This window comes from Electrona antarctica, assembly GCF_951216825.1.
Source record: "Electrona antarctica genome assembly, chromosome: 4".
In the NCBI taxonomy this organism is placed as follows: Eukaryota; Metazoa; Chordata; class Actinopteri; order Myctophiformes; family Myctophidae; genus Electrona; species Electrona antarctica.
The window spans coordinates 11,280,346-11,295,375 of NC_136809.1; the positions used below are offsets into that span (position 1 = coordinate 11,280,346).

The 15,030-nt window shown below is 45.2% G+C and overlaps 1 protein-coding gene across 1 annotated transcript in view; it reads left to right on the forward strand.

Moving 5' to 3' along the window:
* The window catches only part of tapt1b (transmembrane anterior posterior transformation 1b), a 28,049-nt gene extending 15,525 nt beyond the window's left edge, over nucleotides 1-12,524 (forward strand). The window contains exons 10-14 of the mRNA XM_079498175.1: nucleotides 3,170-3,229; nucleotides 3,874-3,942; nucleotides 5,070-5,146; nucleotides 8,241-8,413; nucleotides 9,585-12,524. Of these exons, the coding sequence (XP_079354301.1) occupies nucleotides 3,170-3,229; nucleotides 3,874-3,942; nucleotides 5,070-5,146; nucleotides 8,241-8,413; nucleotides 9,585-9,871 (666 nt within the window). The 3' untranslated portion in view covers nucleotides 9,872-12,524. The remainder of the gene's footprint in view (nucleotides 1-3,169; nucleotides 3,230-3,873; nucleotides 3,943-5,069; nucleotides 5,147-8,240; nucleotides 8,414-9,584) is intronic.
* Nucleotides 12,525-15,030: the final 2,506 nt, after the last annotated feature.

A 15,030-nucleotide genomic window follows, 5' to 3' on the forward strand; every position in this document is an offset into this window, starting at 1 on the left:
GGGGTGGGAAACCTCATATGTCCAAAAGAAACGTGGGTGTGTGTGTGTGTGGGTGGGTGTGGGTGGGGGTGTGTATGTGTGTGTGTGTATGTGTGTGTGTGTGTGTGTGTGTGTGTGTGTGGTATGAGGGAGTGTGTACATTATAAGTGTTAGGGGCAGTGTGCATGTACTGTATGTTTGTGTGTCTATTTTCTGTGCGTGTGTGCGCCAGGGCTTTTTCCCGGCTCAAAACGAGGCAGTGGTGGTACTTTAATTATGATCACCTGCATGTGTGCGTGACGTGCACGCCACCTTCATCTGGATAAAACGTCTCTGTACACACACTTAATTTAATGGAATAAAATAGAGGGGCCCTCGGTACACGTGTTTTTTTGTTTTTGTTTTCTGGCTTTTCTGCCTTTGTTGATAGTTACAGTGGAGATTAGTCAGGACTCTGGAAACAACGTGAGGGAGCTTAATGGTCCACCCAGCCCAGGAATCAAACCGGGGGTCTCTCTCTCTCTCTCTCTCTCTCTCTCTCTCTCTCTCTCAGGCATCATCAATAATCATAGTAATAATATAACATGACATTTAGGGCTACATTAAAGAATACATCGCTGTTAAAACGGCTTTTCCGGGTGTGGCACCGTACGCTATTCTACGTGTCTATGTTCCTGGCAGGCCTCGTGTTAAACCTTATCCCTAAACTTATTTGCCATTTTTTTACTATTTTAAATAGTTCAATACGGCAGCACCGTAGGTTCGGCGCTTTGTCTTGGGGACCACCAGGAGGTTTGCATCACCAGACCAGAGGGAGCCGGAGGGGGCGTGGTGGTGAAGGAGGTCAGACAGGTGGCTGGGGGATAGAAGACTATTATTGAGGGCCTTGTAGGTGGAGAGCAGCAATACCAAGAGACTCATTTTTGCATGCCTTAGATCGCCAGATATGTCTGAGGCGGCGGACGGACTTCCACATGGTGTCTTCTTCGTATTTACGTTCGATGAGCTGAGCACCAGAACAGATTCTTGTATTTATTGTAGGGCTTTTACCTTCCTTTAGGGGTCAGCGGGCACAAACTCCCAGGCAGCCACCTGGGATTTCTGTACGCAGGAAAAACCCTGGCGTGCGTGCGTGTACTGTGTGGTTTATCGAGTGCTGGCTGGTCATGTTTATTCAAGCAGGGAAACTTAACTCCTGTGTGATTGAGGAGGAAGCAGTGCATTGTGGTACTGGTTTCTGCTCCACTGGCCTACATTCAGCCCGCACTTCTACAACCTCTCTCTATCTCACTCTCTCTCCTGATCGGTTTCACGTGCGAGCTCGCTCCTTTCTTAGACCTCTCCTCACTACACATAATTTGTTTTTCCTCATTGTATATTTGCACATACAGTACGTTACATTTGTCCTGCATTTATACATCGTATAACTAGGAGCAGTGAGCCGCTCTGGGAGCAATTAGGGGTTAAGAGTGTTGCTCAGGGACACACATGGACACATTGTTGGCCTGGCCCGCAGTCGTACCTGTAACACCCACGGCCTCTTTGTTCCGCACGAGGGCTCACTAACCAGTCAGCTATGGCCACGCACACACTTACGCATTACTATTAGAACTTTCACTTTTAAACCTTTTTTGTTTTAACCAAAGCTATCATTCTTTTTAAACCATCCTTTAAAACCACTTGGATCTTATTCTGTGGGGATGAACATTTGGCGATAATAGATGTTAGAGGACCTGGTATAGAGCCCTAGGGGACAGTAAGTCACAAGTATCTAGGGTTTAACAGAGCCATAGAGTAAGACAGAGTTATGCAAATTCCGTTCACTTCATGGGGCCAGTCCAATGGCGGCTCTTCTACTGTACATAGACTTCTATTGGTTTGTCCCTATTTGAAGGCTTCAAATGGGAACAACCGGAAGTTTAAGGAAATGCATTGGAGTCTATGGGCTCGCGCGAGTACATGAACCACGTGACCGGGCTGTTTTCTGCCCCCTCAATGTAGCAACTCTTCTATTCGATGGCTCTGGGGTTTAAGTGGTTCAATAAAAAGCCAGTTAAGTCCTCCTCTACCTCACCCTCCCACCTGCACCCTCTTCTTTAATTTGTCCAACTTTGGGTGGTGGTGTGCAGGCTGGCTGTAACTATGGTTACGTAATGAAAGCCAACTCCTGCACAAAGAGATTAACCCCTTTATCCCCAGTGTGTCAAACTCAATCGAAAACCACCTCTCTGTCTCTTTCTTACCTCCAAGTACTTAATACACACACACATCATGCACACACTATTATTATTATTATTTGTTTCATTTCTATGCAGGTTTTGTGTTTTTACCTTGAATGCTTTTGATTTATTCTTGCTGTTATTATTATTCTTACTTTTTATGCCTATTTTCTTTTCCATCAAGGAAATTATTCTTATAAATGTCTTATGTGGTTAATTTTTATACGTACATTGTGCTAATAAAACGAAATCTCTCTCTCTCTCTCTCTCTATCTCTCTCTCGCTCTCTCTCTCTCTCTCTCTCTCTCTCTCTCTCTCTCTCTCGCTCTCTCGCTCTCTCGCTCTCTATCTCGCTCTCTCTCGCTCTCTTCTCTTTAAAGGAGAATTCCATGCTAGAAGGCTTTCTTACCTTTCTTACCTTTTCTTTGTAGTTGTTACTTGCCCACCAAAGAGGTCCAGGTGTTTTTTTTGTGCAAAAACTCCTTATTGGCTATTTCCCCTACCATAAGCCCTCAATGAATTGCATTGAATTGAATGGGGCTATGGGGTGTTGTGCTAATTCGCTTATTTCCATCAAAATAAGTAGTAAAGTGTGCCGCTTGGGATATTATTTACATTATGAAGAGAGGATATATATACAAAAAAGAAATGCGATGGAAATAAGCGAATTAGCACAACACCCCATAGCCCCATCCAATGCAATTAATTTAGGGCTTATGGTAGGGGAAATAGCCAATAAGGAGCTTTTGCACAAAATAACACCTGGACCTCTTTGGTGGGGACGTAACAACTACAAAGAAAGGTAAGAAAGCCTTTTAGTATGGAATTGTCCTTTAACCTGTGTCTCCGCTCACTTTTCAACCTCTTTCCCTGAACTGTCAGCTCACCAGCAGCTGTTTGGACCTGATACTAATCAAATCTTCTGACGTCATTGTCTCATTACCATACGCTGTCTATGTCTTGTCCCCCAGGTGTACGGAGAGTACCGAGCCAGCCTCGCCTTCGACCTGGTCAGCAGCCGGCAGAAAAATGTGAGTTGAATCCACACTAAGTGCCTGTTATATTAGTGTTCTTCAAAGTTTCCCTGCCCCAAGAGGCACACCAAAGGGCAAGTTAAAATCTCAAGGCAACACCTGCATTGATGTCTGTGTAAAATATAACACGTTATCACACTGTAAATGTTTATTTGTACTTACTAACGACAAATTGAAAGTTGGACCATATACTGTACAGTAAGCCCTATTTCCTACTTAAAAAGCTTTCAGGATGTGTTGTCTGAGGTTGTAGATAGGCTTTGTTTAACCAATTTTAAGATGTGTCCAAAATTGAGTTGCCAAGTTGAAAGTGGTTAATATATTTATAGACTATTGCAATTATACTGTGTGGTTATTTATTAACACAGAATTACAGTACATTTTAAGCACAACTCAATACAGTTGTTAACTAAAGTTAACTGTGAGTGGACGACCCAATAAAGCATTACACTTGTTTACAAGAGGGTCCACCTTGGTCAATTCATCAAAACATTTAGAGACGTACGAATAGACACTTCTATATAGACAAAGACATGGCCCTAATGTTGCGTTGTCTTGCAGAAACATCTTCCTTGTGTGAACCTCTGTTGCTGACTGTGTTGAGTTGTGACTAATGACTAATGCTGTTCTTTTCTGTCCAGGCGTACACAGACTACAGTGACTCAGTGTCCAGAAGAATGGGCTTCATTCCTCTTCCTCTGGCTCTGCTGGTTGGTATCACGTTGTCACAACACACTCAGGACAGAAATGCAGTCACACAAACGTCATGGGCACCCACCCACCCACCCCACCGTCGCTCACCTAAATGTCTCAGTTTACAGTTGGGTGCCACCGATATTGTCCCTTATCATTTGACCCATTTAGGCCTGACCTCAATTTTTTTTTAAATCCTTCTAAATCCTCCAGTTTTCTGAAATAAATATTTTCACGATTTTTCAAAAATAGCAGACCTACAAGCTCGTAGCGCGCCACTCAGTGGCGCGCTATGAGCTTGTAGATCTGCTATTTTTCAATAAATAATTATAACATGTTTAAAACACCAAAAGGGTTCCCGCCCAAAATGGGTTAACTGTCCTTTTGCGCAGATCACGCAAACCTCAGCAAAAAGAAAAGGACAATATCGATGGCCTCCAACTGTATGTGGAATGTAGACAAACCATATAGTCCCATAACATGCTGTGTGTATTTATCATGTCGATCGGTAGTTCTCAAACTTGTCATGTCAAGGACCCCCACTGTATTCGGACCCACGTCTGAAAATATATTGCCCCAGGGAACCCCCCCTTTACAAGATTTGTGTCGTGTTTTTTCTTAATAGTAGATCGGCTATTTTCAAATAGCAGATGTAGTCCTATGTACGTATAAAGTGGTTAATCTGGTTTTGATCCTATTTTAACCCATTCTGGACGGGAACCCCTTTTGGTGTTTTAAGGATTATGTTATACTTTAGCTATTGAAAAATAGAAGATCGAGTGCCGCGCTACGAGCTTGTAGATCTGCTATTTTTTTTAAATCGTGAAAATCTAGCGCAAATCTTTGAATATATATTTCAGAGCGCACGTTTTTTTAACTCAAGTCTTTGCTTCTGGGGGTCCCTAGAACAAAATATTTTCAGACGGGGGTCGGCATATCATTTTTGGGGTGCTTGACATGAAAAACCTTGAGAACCACTGACATAGAAACATAGGGTTTTTCAGAAAACTATCAGGATTTAGAAGGCATTTGTAGACCCCCGAATCGTCCTCCGGTCTAAATGGTTTAATTGGGGTACCCGGAGCCCACTTTGTGAACCGCTGATGACGTACTGTAATGTATTGATGTGGTTGTGTGCTTCCAGTTGATCAGAGTGGTGAACAGCTCAGTGAAGATCCAGGGCTCTCTGTCCTTCATGTGTGTTCTGCTCTTCTACCTCGGGTAAGCATCACACCTCTATCTCCTTCGCTCTCGTTTAAAGGAGAATTCCATGCTAGAAGGCTTTCTTTCTTACCTTTATTTTTACCCACCAAAGAGGTCCAGGTGTTAAAAGTGCATTATTGGCTATCAGGGCCGGTTCTAGGGGGGGGCAGGGGTGGGCACAGCCCACCCAAACGTGCGTCCTGCCCACCCAATCAAAAGTTATGGGGATCCTTTATTTTTTTGCCTATAAAAAATATCATGAAATATCTGTACCGTTTCTGATTGGGTGGGCACTGCGCAGCATTTTTAGACCCAACAATGAACGCATACCGCAAAAGTTGTGTCTCGGTAGCGAGGCGGAGGGACCCGACGTCTAGCAAAATTAGCACAACAGAGAAGTGTTCAGAACACAACACAGGGCACACACTGAGGAGAATGAGCTGCGTCGAAAACCCCCTACACATAACCACGCCTCCAGCAACAGATCCACGAATCAGGAGTTCTACATGCTCAAACACAGACAATGAGAAAATACGTTTCAGTGATTATTTTCTAAATAAACTTTATCTCACACAATCACTCTCTCTGTGTGCTCCCGTCTGCTCACTCTGTTGGTAGCAAGAAAGAGAGCGACATGCATCCTTTCTTTAAGCCTATAAGCAAAAGCAAGCCTAGTGCTGCTTCTGCCTCTGCAGTGAGTGCAGTCCCTAGCACATCTGTTAGCACTGTTGCTAACACAGAGGCTATCGCTGCTGTTGCCTCTGCAGTGAGTGCAGTCCCTAGCCCATCTGTTAGCACTGTTGCTAACACAGAGGCTATCGCTGCTGCTGCTGTTCATTCCCCCCCCCACAAACAGACTGGCACAACGCAATACTTAGTTCTGATTGGTTCATAAAAAACAAAAAAAACAAAACAGGAAACTAATAATGAAATGCCGGTGGCAACCTCCTTTTATATACTCTATGGTGGCAACTGTTTTGAGAAGTAAACTAAAAAGTCAGCAGAAGAATGCTAAAAATATATATAAGCAAAATGGCAACGCAACCAACATTAGCTCAGCTCTTTAAGAGAAAGGAAAGAGTTGAAGAAGATAATGTCATTAAAGACAAAGTTAGAAAAACAACCAAGACCATACAGTTGCATGACAGAGAGTGACAGATGGGGAGGAGGAGGCAGAAGTGGCAGCAGGACCAGCATCAAGCACAGGTAATAATAATAATAATAATATTATGAAATTCCTGATATTATATCAGGAATTTTATAGCACAGTATAACTGTGCAAAAAAAAGCAGTTTTCTATGCATTTCAGGGGTACTGTGGGTTTACTTTGAACCCCAAATGTTATTGGCACAGTATAAAAAAAAGCAGTTTTCTATGCATTTCAGGGGTACTGTGGGGTTTGAACCCCCAATTGTTTTATTGGCTGTGCCAAAAAAAAGCAGTTTTCTATGCATTTCAGGGGTACTGTGGGGTTTGAACCCCCAAAATGTTTTTGGCCGCGCCGCTTTGCGGCGCGTCCGTGGTCGCCCCCCTTACAATTCTGTCTGCCCACCTGAGTGGGGCTGGCTAAATCCGGCCCTGTTGGCTATTTCCCCTACCGTTTTTGTGCTAATTCGCTTATTTCCATAGAAATAAGTAGTAAAGTGTGCCGCTTGGGATACTATTTACATCATGAAGAGAGGATATATACAATAAAAATAGATTTTTGAGCGATGGAAATAAGTGAATTAGCACAACACCCCATAGCCCCATTCAATTCAATGCAATTCATTGAGGGCTTATGGTAGGGGAAATAGCCAATAATAACACCTGGACCTCTTTGGTGGGGACGTAACAACTACAAATAAAGGTAAGAAAGCCTTCTAGCATGGAATTCTCCTTTAACCACATACACCCTAGCGTCTCTATTCTGAGGCAAACATTAGGTGAAAATAGCCTATCTTTGTGAACTTGAAGACGGACTAATTCTGTTTAAGATATTTAGCGTGAAAAAAAGATACATCCTGCACACTTCAGGTCTTCACTTACAGCAAAAAAAAGGATTCTATTTCAAGTACAGGTCATGCGCACCTGTCCCAGTAGTACAGGTCAGTCTCATGTGCACCTGTCCCAGTAGTACAGGTCAGTCTCATGTGCACCTGTCCCAGTAGTACAGGTCAGTCTCATGTGCACCTGTCCCAGTAGTACAGGTCAGTCTCATGCGCACCTGTCCCAGTAGTACAGGTCAGTCTCATACGCACCTGTCCCAGTAGTACAGGTCAGTCTCATGCGCACCTGTCCCAGTAGTACAGGTCAGTCTCATGTGCACCTGTCCCAGTAGTACAGGTCAGTCTCATGCGCACCTGTCCCAGTAGTACAGGTCAGTCTCATGCGCACCTGTCCCAGTAGTACAGGTCAGTCTCATGCGCACCTGTCCCAGTAGTACAGGTCAGTCTCATGCGCACCTGTCCCAGTAGTACAGGTCAGTCCCAGTGCACACCTGTCCCAGTAGTACAGGTCAGTCCCAGTGCACACCTGTCCCAGTAGTACAGGTCAGTCCCAGTGCACACCTGTCCCAGTAGTACAGGTCAGTCCCAGTGCACACCTGTCCCAGTAGTACAGGTCAGTCCCAGTGCACACCTGTCCCAGTAGTACAGGTCAGTCCCAGTGCACACCTGTCCCAGTAGTACAGGTCAGTCCCAGTGCACACCTGTCCCAGTAGTACAGGTCAGTCCCAGTGCACACCTGTCCCAGTAGTACAGGTCAGTCCCAGTGCACACCTGTCCCAGTAGTACAGGTCAGTCTCGTGCACACCTGTCCCAGTAGTACAGGTCAGTCAATCTAAGCTAAAAATGGGCCCGACCCAAAAGAAATTGCACAAGTAATCGTTCAAGTTTTTTTATGATCCTTGATTCCTTAGGGTCATCCAAATTACATATTAAAAAAAATCACACCTGTGTGAACTGAGTGGTGCAAAGAACCGATCTACAAGCTCACAACACATTGGGTTGGGATGCGTTGTGGGCTAAGAGTGTGTGTGTGTGTGTGTGTGTGTGTGTGTGTGTGTGTGTGTGTGTGTGTGTGTGTGTGTGCGTGTGCGTGCGTGTGCGTGTGCGCGTGTGCGCGCGTGTAGGATGATGACTCTGAAGGTGCTGAACAGCATCATTCTGTTGGGGACGTCGTGCATGTTCGTGAAGGAGGCCAACATGGAGGAGAAGCTGTTTGATCCTCCTCCTTCTGTCGCCTCCAGCCGTGCCAACTCCAGAGCACAGCGCCCCAAGCACACACACACTGTTACACTACAAGGTAAACACAACTCCAGAGCACAGCACCCCCAAACACACACACACTGTTACACTACAAGGTAAACACAACTCCAGAGCACAGCGGCCCAAACACACACACACTGTTACACTACAAGGTAAACACAACTCCAGAGCACAGCGCCCCAAACACACACACACTGTTACACTACAAGGTAACACAACTCCAGAGCACAGCGCCCCAAACACACACACACACTGTTACACTACAAGGTAACACAACTCCAGAGCACAGCGCCCCAAACACACACACACACTGTTACACTACAAGGTAAACACAACTCCAGAGCACAGCGCCCCAAACACACACACACACTGTTACACTACAAGGTAAACACAACTCCAGAGCACAGCGCCCCAAACACACACACACTGTTACACTACAAGGTAAACACAACTCCAGAGCACAGCGCCCCAAACACACACACACTGTTACACTACAAGGTAAACACAACTCCAGAGCACAGCGGCCCAAACACACACACACACACTGGGGAATTATGCTTTGACAGAAACGGAGTATACTGGGGCTTTTTCTGCCTTTATTTGATAGTGTACAGTAAGCTGACAGGAAATGGGGGAGTGACACGCAGCAACGGTCGCCGGGATCGGGAGTTGAACCTGCAACGCGCTGTCAGGCTTAGGATTAGCAGCCTAGGTGCCCTTACTGCTAGGCCGGCCTGGGCCAACCATAAGGGTCTTAACACAGGCATTCATATGTTGCATAATTGCATTAAGTTGCTCAAAAGCGCATGAGGCGATTTCACTCCTCCTTCCGGGTAGGAACAGAGTGCATTCTGCGATGGATTGGGCCAAATCGTGAACGCGCAAATGGCGCAATGATAGTCAACGGCACAGCGCGTTCACGTATGAAACATAGCGCTCACGTGTCATGCCCCAAGAACATGAACGTGCGCAATGATAGTCAACGGACCAGTGCTGGTTCGAGCTGCAATGACAAATTCGGCCACTATGTCCATTTCGCTTCAGGGTTTCCTCCGGGTGCCGTCTCTATTAATATATATATACTCTATATATAAACCCTTAAATGACGAGTTTGCTCGTCAATGGCAGTTGTTTAAATGACGAGTTTGCTCGTCAATGGCAGTTGTTTAAAGGGACATAACCTCCTTTCGCCCCGTCTCAAACAACAGATCCCGTGGCAGAGAGAGGAGGGCCGTCGGCGTCATCGGCGTCTGCGTCCGTCAGCTCGCAGCCCGACCAGCCGCCAGAGAGCAGCCACCACCACCCAGCGCCCCCCACGCTGCCCAAGAGCGACTCTGCCTTCCTGACCACGCCCGACGGCGACGACGAAGACGAAAAGATGATCCTGAACCGCGACACAGGCCTGGAGGGAGACGCCGGACTCAAGCCCCGAACGCCCAAGAAAGACCTGCTGGAGATCGACCGCTTCACCATCTGTGGCAACCGCATCGACTGACGGGACGGGGACGAGGACGAGGTCGAGGACGGGGGGCAAACCCAACATCCATCCTGCCAATGGAGCCTGGTTCAGGGATCAGACAAACTCATTTGTTTTTGTGGGGCGGCGGGCGGGAGGGGGGGACCCGTCCTCCTGGTGCATCCATCCCCTATGAACCCCTTGAAGCCCTGCTTTGAGTATTTATTGCTATTTATTACCGACTGAACCACCAGGGCATTGGGCTGTGATATGACTGTGGTACAGGAAAAGGCCATAGCAGACTGGAGAGAATACCCCTCTACCACCACTACAATTTCACCCGACCACCAACCGGACACGACCAGTTACTGTGGGATGGGCTCGTGGTGGTCATCCTACTTGGCAACCCCCCCACCCCGGGAGACGATGGCAACGCGTCGGGAAGGCGGGGTGAATGTTCTGCACGGCCGCAGAACCATCAGCATGAGGGATGAAAACACACGTTACTTTTGTGATGTCATACGGACGCACCACCATGTGATTGTAAAAGAACGTTGCAGCTGGACTGTGCGAGGAAGCGTTCGCAAGCACGTGTTGGCCCGAGGAGTGCACCAAGGAGTGCAACTAAGTTTTTTGTTTTGTTTTTTTTGTTTTTGTTTTTTTGAGACAAGGAACATAAATGTTCTAGATTTTTAAGGTTTTTCAAAAGTTGGAAAAATATTTGAAATGTTTTTACGAATATTGTCTTTTTTTTTTTTTACTATCGGTCATGTTCTGAACTATAGGTCATAGACCCCAAACAATGCTCTTGCAGTATCAAGTTATGTTGCAGTCATAAATGGGGATGCACGATATTGCAATTTTGGCCAATAGTTTCCATGGTCATACCGACCGATATTGATAGTGATATTGCAATACCGTTTTCCAGTTCACCTTTTATACTGGACACTGTTAGACTGTAAGGAAGCTGCCATTTCCGTTCACGAAGATATATTTTAAAATATCTTATTTTTTTATTTCCATTTCAGCAAGCTATATATTCTTAGATTATTATTATTTATATTAGGATAAATTTGCGCGACTGTAAAGACGAAATGGAAGTGGGTGGGGAGAAGGCTCCGCTTTATCGCTTACTCATGATAGAGCTTCCGTTGCTTCGTGTATGACGGAAGCATTTGAAAATTGCGAGAGGCAACAGTCTGACCACGCGAGTCTAGATTGACCCCAAATTTGAATTGCTGCTCTACACAATGCAGAGCCCAACATTGATTTCACGTTTTTACCAATTTTCACCAAATTGAGTACACGTGATCTCTGGAGTCAATGAGCATCAAACACCTTTTTGATATTCTATACTGTTTGATGATATTGGCTTCCAAAATGAGTGCGAGGCCTATTTATTACTTACCAAAAAACACCATACAGTTATATTATGGATGCGACATCCAGTCAACCCCATATTGGAATTTCACGTTCTCTAGTGTGCACATCCAAGAGCGCGTTCACTTCCCATAGTACAATAGTACATGCCACACATGCTCAACCGTATGTCATAGAAACGCTATTAAACCCTGTGGCTTCCTCGGGAGCTCCAACCCATGACTGACTTACACAGTCCTGGGTAGGCCACCCAGCCTGGTGGAGATGTCCACCATGTTCCTTCCTGGGTGCAGATGCAGATTTCTAAAAAGGAAACATTGCTTTGTTGAAAGCTGATTTATTAGACCTATACTGAACCCTACACTTTGTTCCCATAGGCCAGATTTAAATGAGCTGCGATATAGAAGTGTGTTATCTAAGATATGATCTCAATATGCCTGTGCTTGTTCATTGAGTCCCTCCTAAATCTAGCACTCTTGTCAGATTTCAGGTGACTTATTAAGTTATTATACAGTACAGTTGTAATGTATATCTTGCTCCCTCCTCCCATGACTGGAGCTGAACAGTCATTGCCAATGACAAATTAGTTGTCCCTTCAACAGACTGAAATAACTCCACAGTGCAGACATCATCTCCTGTCTCGGTAGGTTAACACTCGCTGTTTTTCCATCCATGTGGTTGGCACCTGATTCATGTCGTCATATCGGCGTGACATATCGGGAATGATTTTTATATCTTGTCTTGATACCATTTTTAAACAATTATCGGCCGATATTATCCGATATGGTGACCCATATATCGTGCATCCCTTGTCACAAACTAACACACGCATTTCAGTGCTTTGAATTGTGAGTTACTACTAAAGTGAGCCCACGAGATTCCAGTTGAAAGAAGGCCCATGTTTACATGAGTGCTCATCTGGCTTTCACCACCTCTGGGTTCTTATTGCTAGGTGCACCCTGCTATGCTAAGTCTGCCTTTTAAGTAATAGCCTGGAGGTTTTCGCATTAAGCCAGTGGCATCGAAATTGTTACATTTGAAGAGTGCTGGGCAGTATATCGACTTCCTATATTTTTTCTGAACCATAATGAAAAAATTAAATGAAAATTAAATAAAGTGGAAAAAGTTGGGAAGGATCTTTCTGAAGTATAAAGGCAAACTATGGGACATTAAAATGATGTCTGTCTGTCTGTCTGTCTCTGTTGCTTCAGCTGTAACTTTGACCCTGCCTTCTTGTGGTAGTGTGAGTCCTGGCTGTGTGGAAGTAAATCAAATCTCGGTGAGATTTCAGTAAACAAAACATGGAATCTAATGCATTGTTGTATTCTTTAATTCGATAGTTCCCAATCTTTTGGGATATATATTTGGCCGTGGTCCCCCATCTGAAAATAAATAAATACAGTATATATATATATATATATATTTTTTTGTGTCAGGGACCCCCAGAAGAGAAGATTTATGTTAAGAAAAAGCTAAATTATTCAAAAGTTTCCTAACATTTTATATATACAGTATATATATTTTATTGTACTTTAAGTACAAAGCTCTCTGCTGGGCATGATGTGAGCTTGTAATATGTCTGCCATTTTTGAATAGCCAACATTAATTATAATTTTTTTTTATTTTTTATTTTTTTTCTCACTTAGTGTCAATTGTTTAATATCCTGGGTGCTACACTCCCTCTGCCAACCTAGGGAGAGCAACGGACTGACCTCATGTTTACTTCAATACATGTCCCCCCTGTCATGTCCCCCCCCTGTCACCTGACAGTTTCCCCGGTTGGACGTAGGGCGTGGAAGGAACACGTTATTCCAACCAGTTCCTTTCCCCTCCATGAGGTGCCCCAGCTGGCCAGGGGGAGGCAGTTTAGAGACCAGAATGATTACTGCATGTTTTTGTGAGGGTACCTACCTACCCTAGGGGACACGGGGAGAACATGCAAACTCCACACAGAAAGGTCCTTTTGGCAACCCCACCTAGGGTATTGGGCACTGATGACGCGGAGGTGAAAACACGCCTAGAGCGCTACCGACTGCAGGTTCCACCTATATCACGTAAGTCTTATGCTTAATTCACGCGCCGTCATATGATGGTGTCGTTTGCTGAAAATATAAGGTCAGCTAATGGTATTAATCTAGTAAAAGTATAAATCTAAAACATTGCCTTCAGACCCAAAATGCCAACCATTGCCAGGCACTAGTTTTACTCCATACCAGGATAGATGTTTATACCCAGATGAGCCTCTTATCAGTATTATATTTGAGGCTTACCCCCCTCCTCCCCTACAGAGAGTGACATACAGCTGTGGTTACCCCCCTCCTCCCCTACAGAGAGCGACATACAGCTGTGGTTACCCCCCTCCTCCCCTACAGAGAGCGACATACAGCTGTGGTTACCCCCCCTCCCCTACAGAGAGCGACATACAGCTGTGGTTACCCCCCTCCTCCCCTACAGAGAGCGACATACAGCTGTGGTTACTCCCCTACAGAGAGAGGCATACAGCTGTGGTTACCCCCCTCCTCCCCTACAGAGAGCGACATACAGCTGTGGTTACCCCCCTCCTCCCCTACAGAGTGCGACATACAGCTGTGGTTACCCCCCTCCCCTACAGAGAGCGACATACAGCTGTGGTTACCCCCCTCCTCCCCTACAGAGAGAGGCATACAGCTGTGGTTACCCCCCTCCTCCCCTACAGAGAGCGACATACAGCTGTGGTTACCCCCCTCCTCCCCTACAGAGAGCGACATACAGCTGTGGTTACCCCCCTCCTCCCCTACAGAGTGCGACATACAGCTGTGGTTACCCCCCTCCTCCCCTACAGAGAGCGGCATACAGCTGTGGTTACCCCCCTCCTCCCCTACAGAGTGCGACATACAGCTGTGGTTACCCCCCTCCTCCCCTACAGAGAGCGGCATACAGCTGTGGTTATCGTTGCCATTCTCGTTTACTAACCTGCAGGGCTGGTTCTAGTGCGTCCTGCCCACCCAATGTGGGTTTGACACCGCGCCGGCGGAGTCGCCCCCCCCCTCCCCCCCCCCCCCCCATACAATTCTGTCTGCCCACCTGAGTGGGGCTGGCTAAATCCGGCCCTGCTAACCTGGGATTAGCTAGACATGTGATATCAGGTGAATGCAGTTATAACCACCTATAGCCCTACATACTTCATTGTATATGTGTTGAATAGTGAAAATAGCTCATCTACAAGTTCTTGCTTTGTTAAAGCTTGTAGTTACTAGGAGAATATGTATTGTATTTTTTCCTAAAATTACATGCACAAGGGGCGTAGTGGTCAAATTATTTTTTAGGAAAATCAGTTGTATCGACCCCCCCCCCCATGTGCACCAGTTCATCATTCATACCTGGTGTGTGAAGTACAAAGTAAGTCATGTCTACTTCATTGTGCACCTATTGATTATTACAGTACTTTTTCAATTAACTGAATATTTTATACCAACATCCCTTGTATTGTGGTTTGTTTATTAGCAGAGTTCAACCTAGCGGTAATTAGGGCTCGTATTTAAAGACCTTTTAAGTTATGTGAAGTCCACAAGATGGTCACAACATTTACCATAACACTGCCATGCTGGAGTGATTGGATGTGAGTGAGTGAGTGGCTGAGATTTTGGATATTGGAATTTGGCTGTAGTGTCAATATACAGTATATATTAACTATCCTATAGTCATACAGTATATATTAACTATCCTATAGTCATACAGTATATATTAACTATCCTATAGTCATACAGTATATATTAACTATCCTATAGTCATACAGTATATATTAACTATCCTATCAGTCATACAGTATATATTAACTA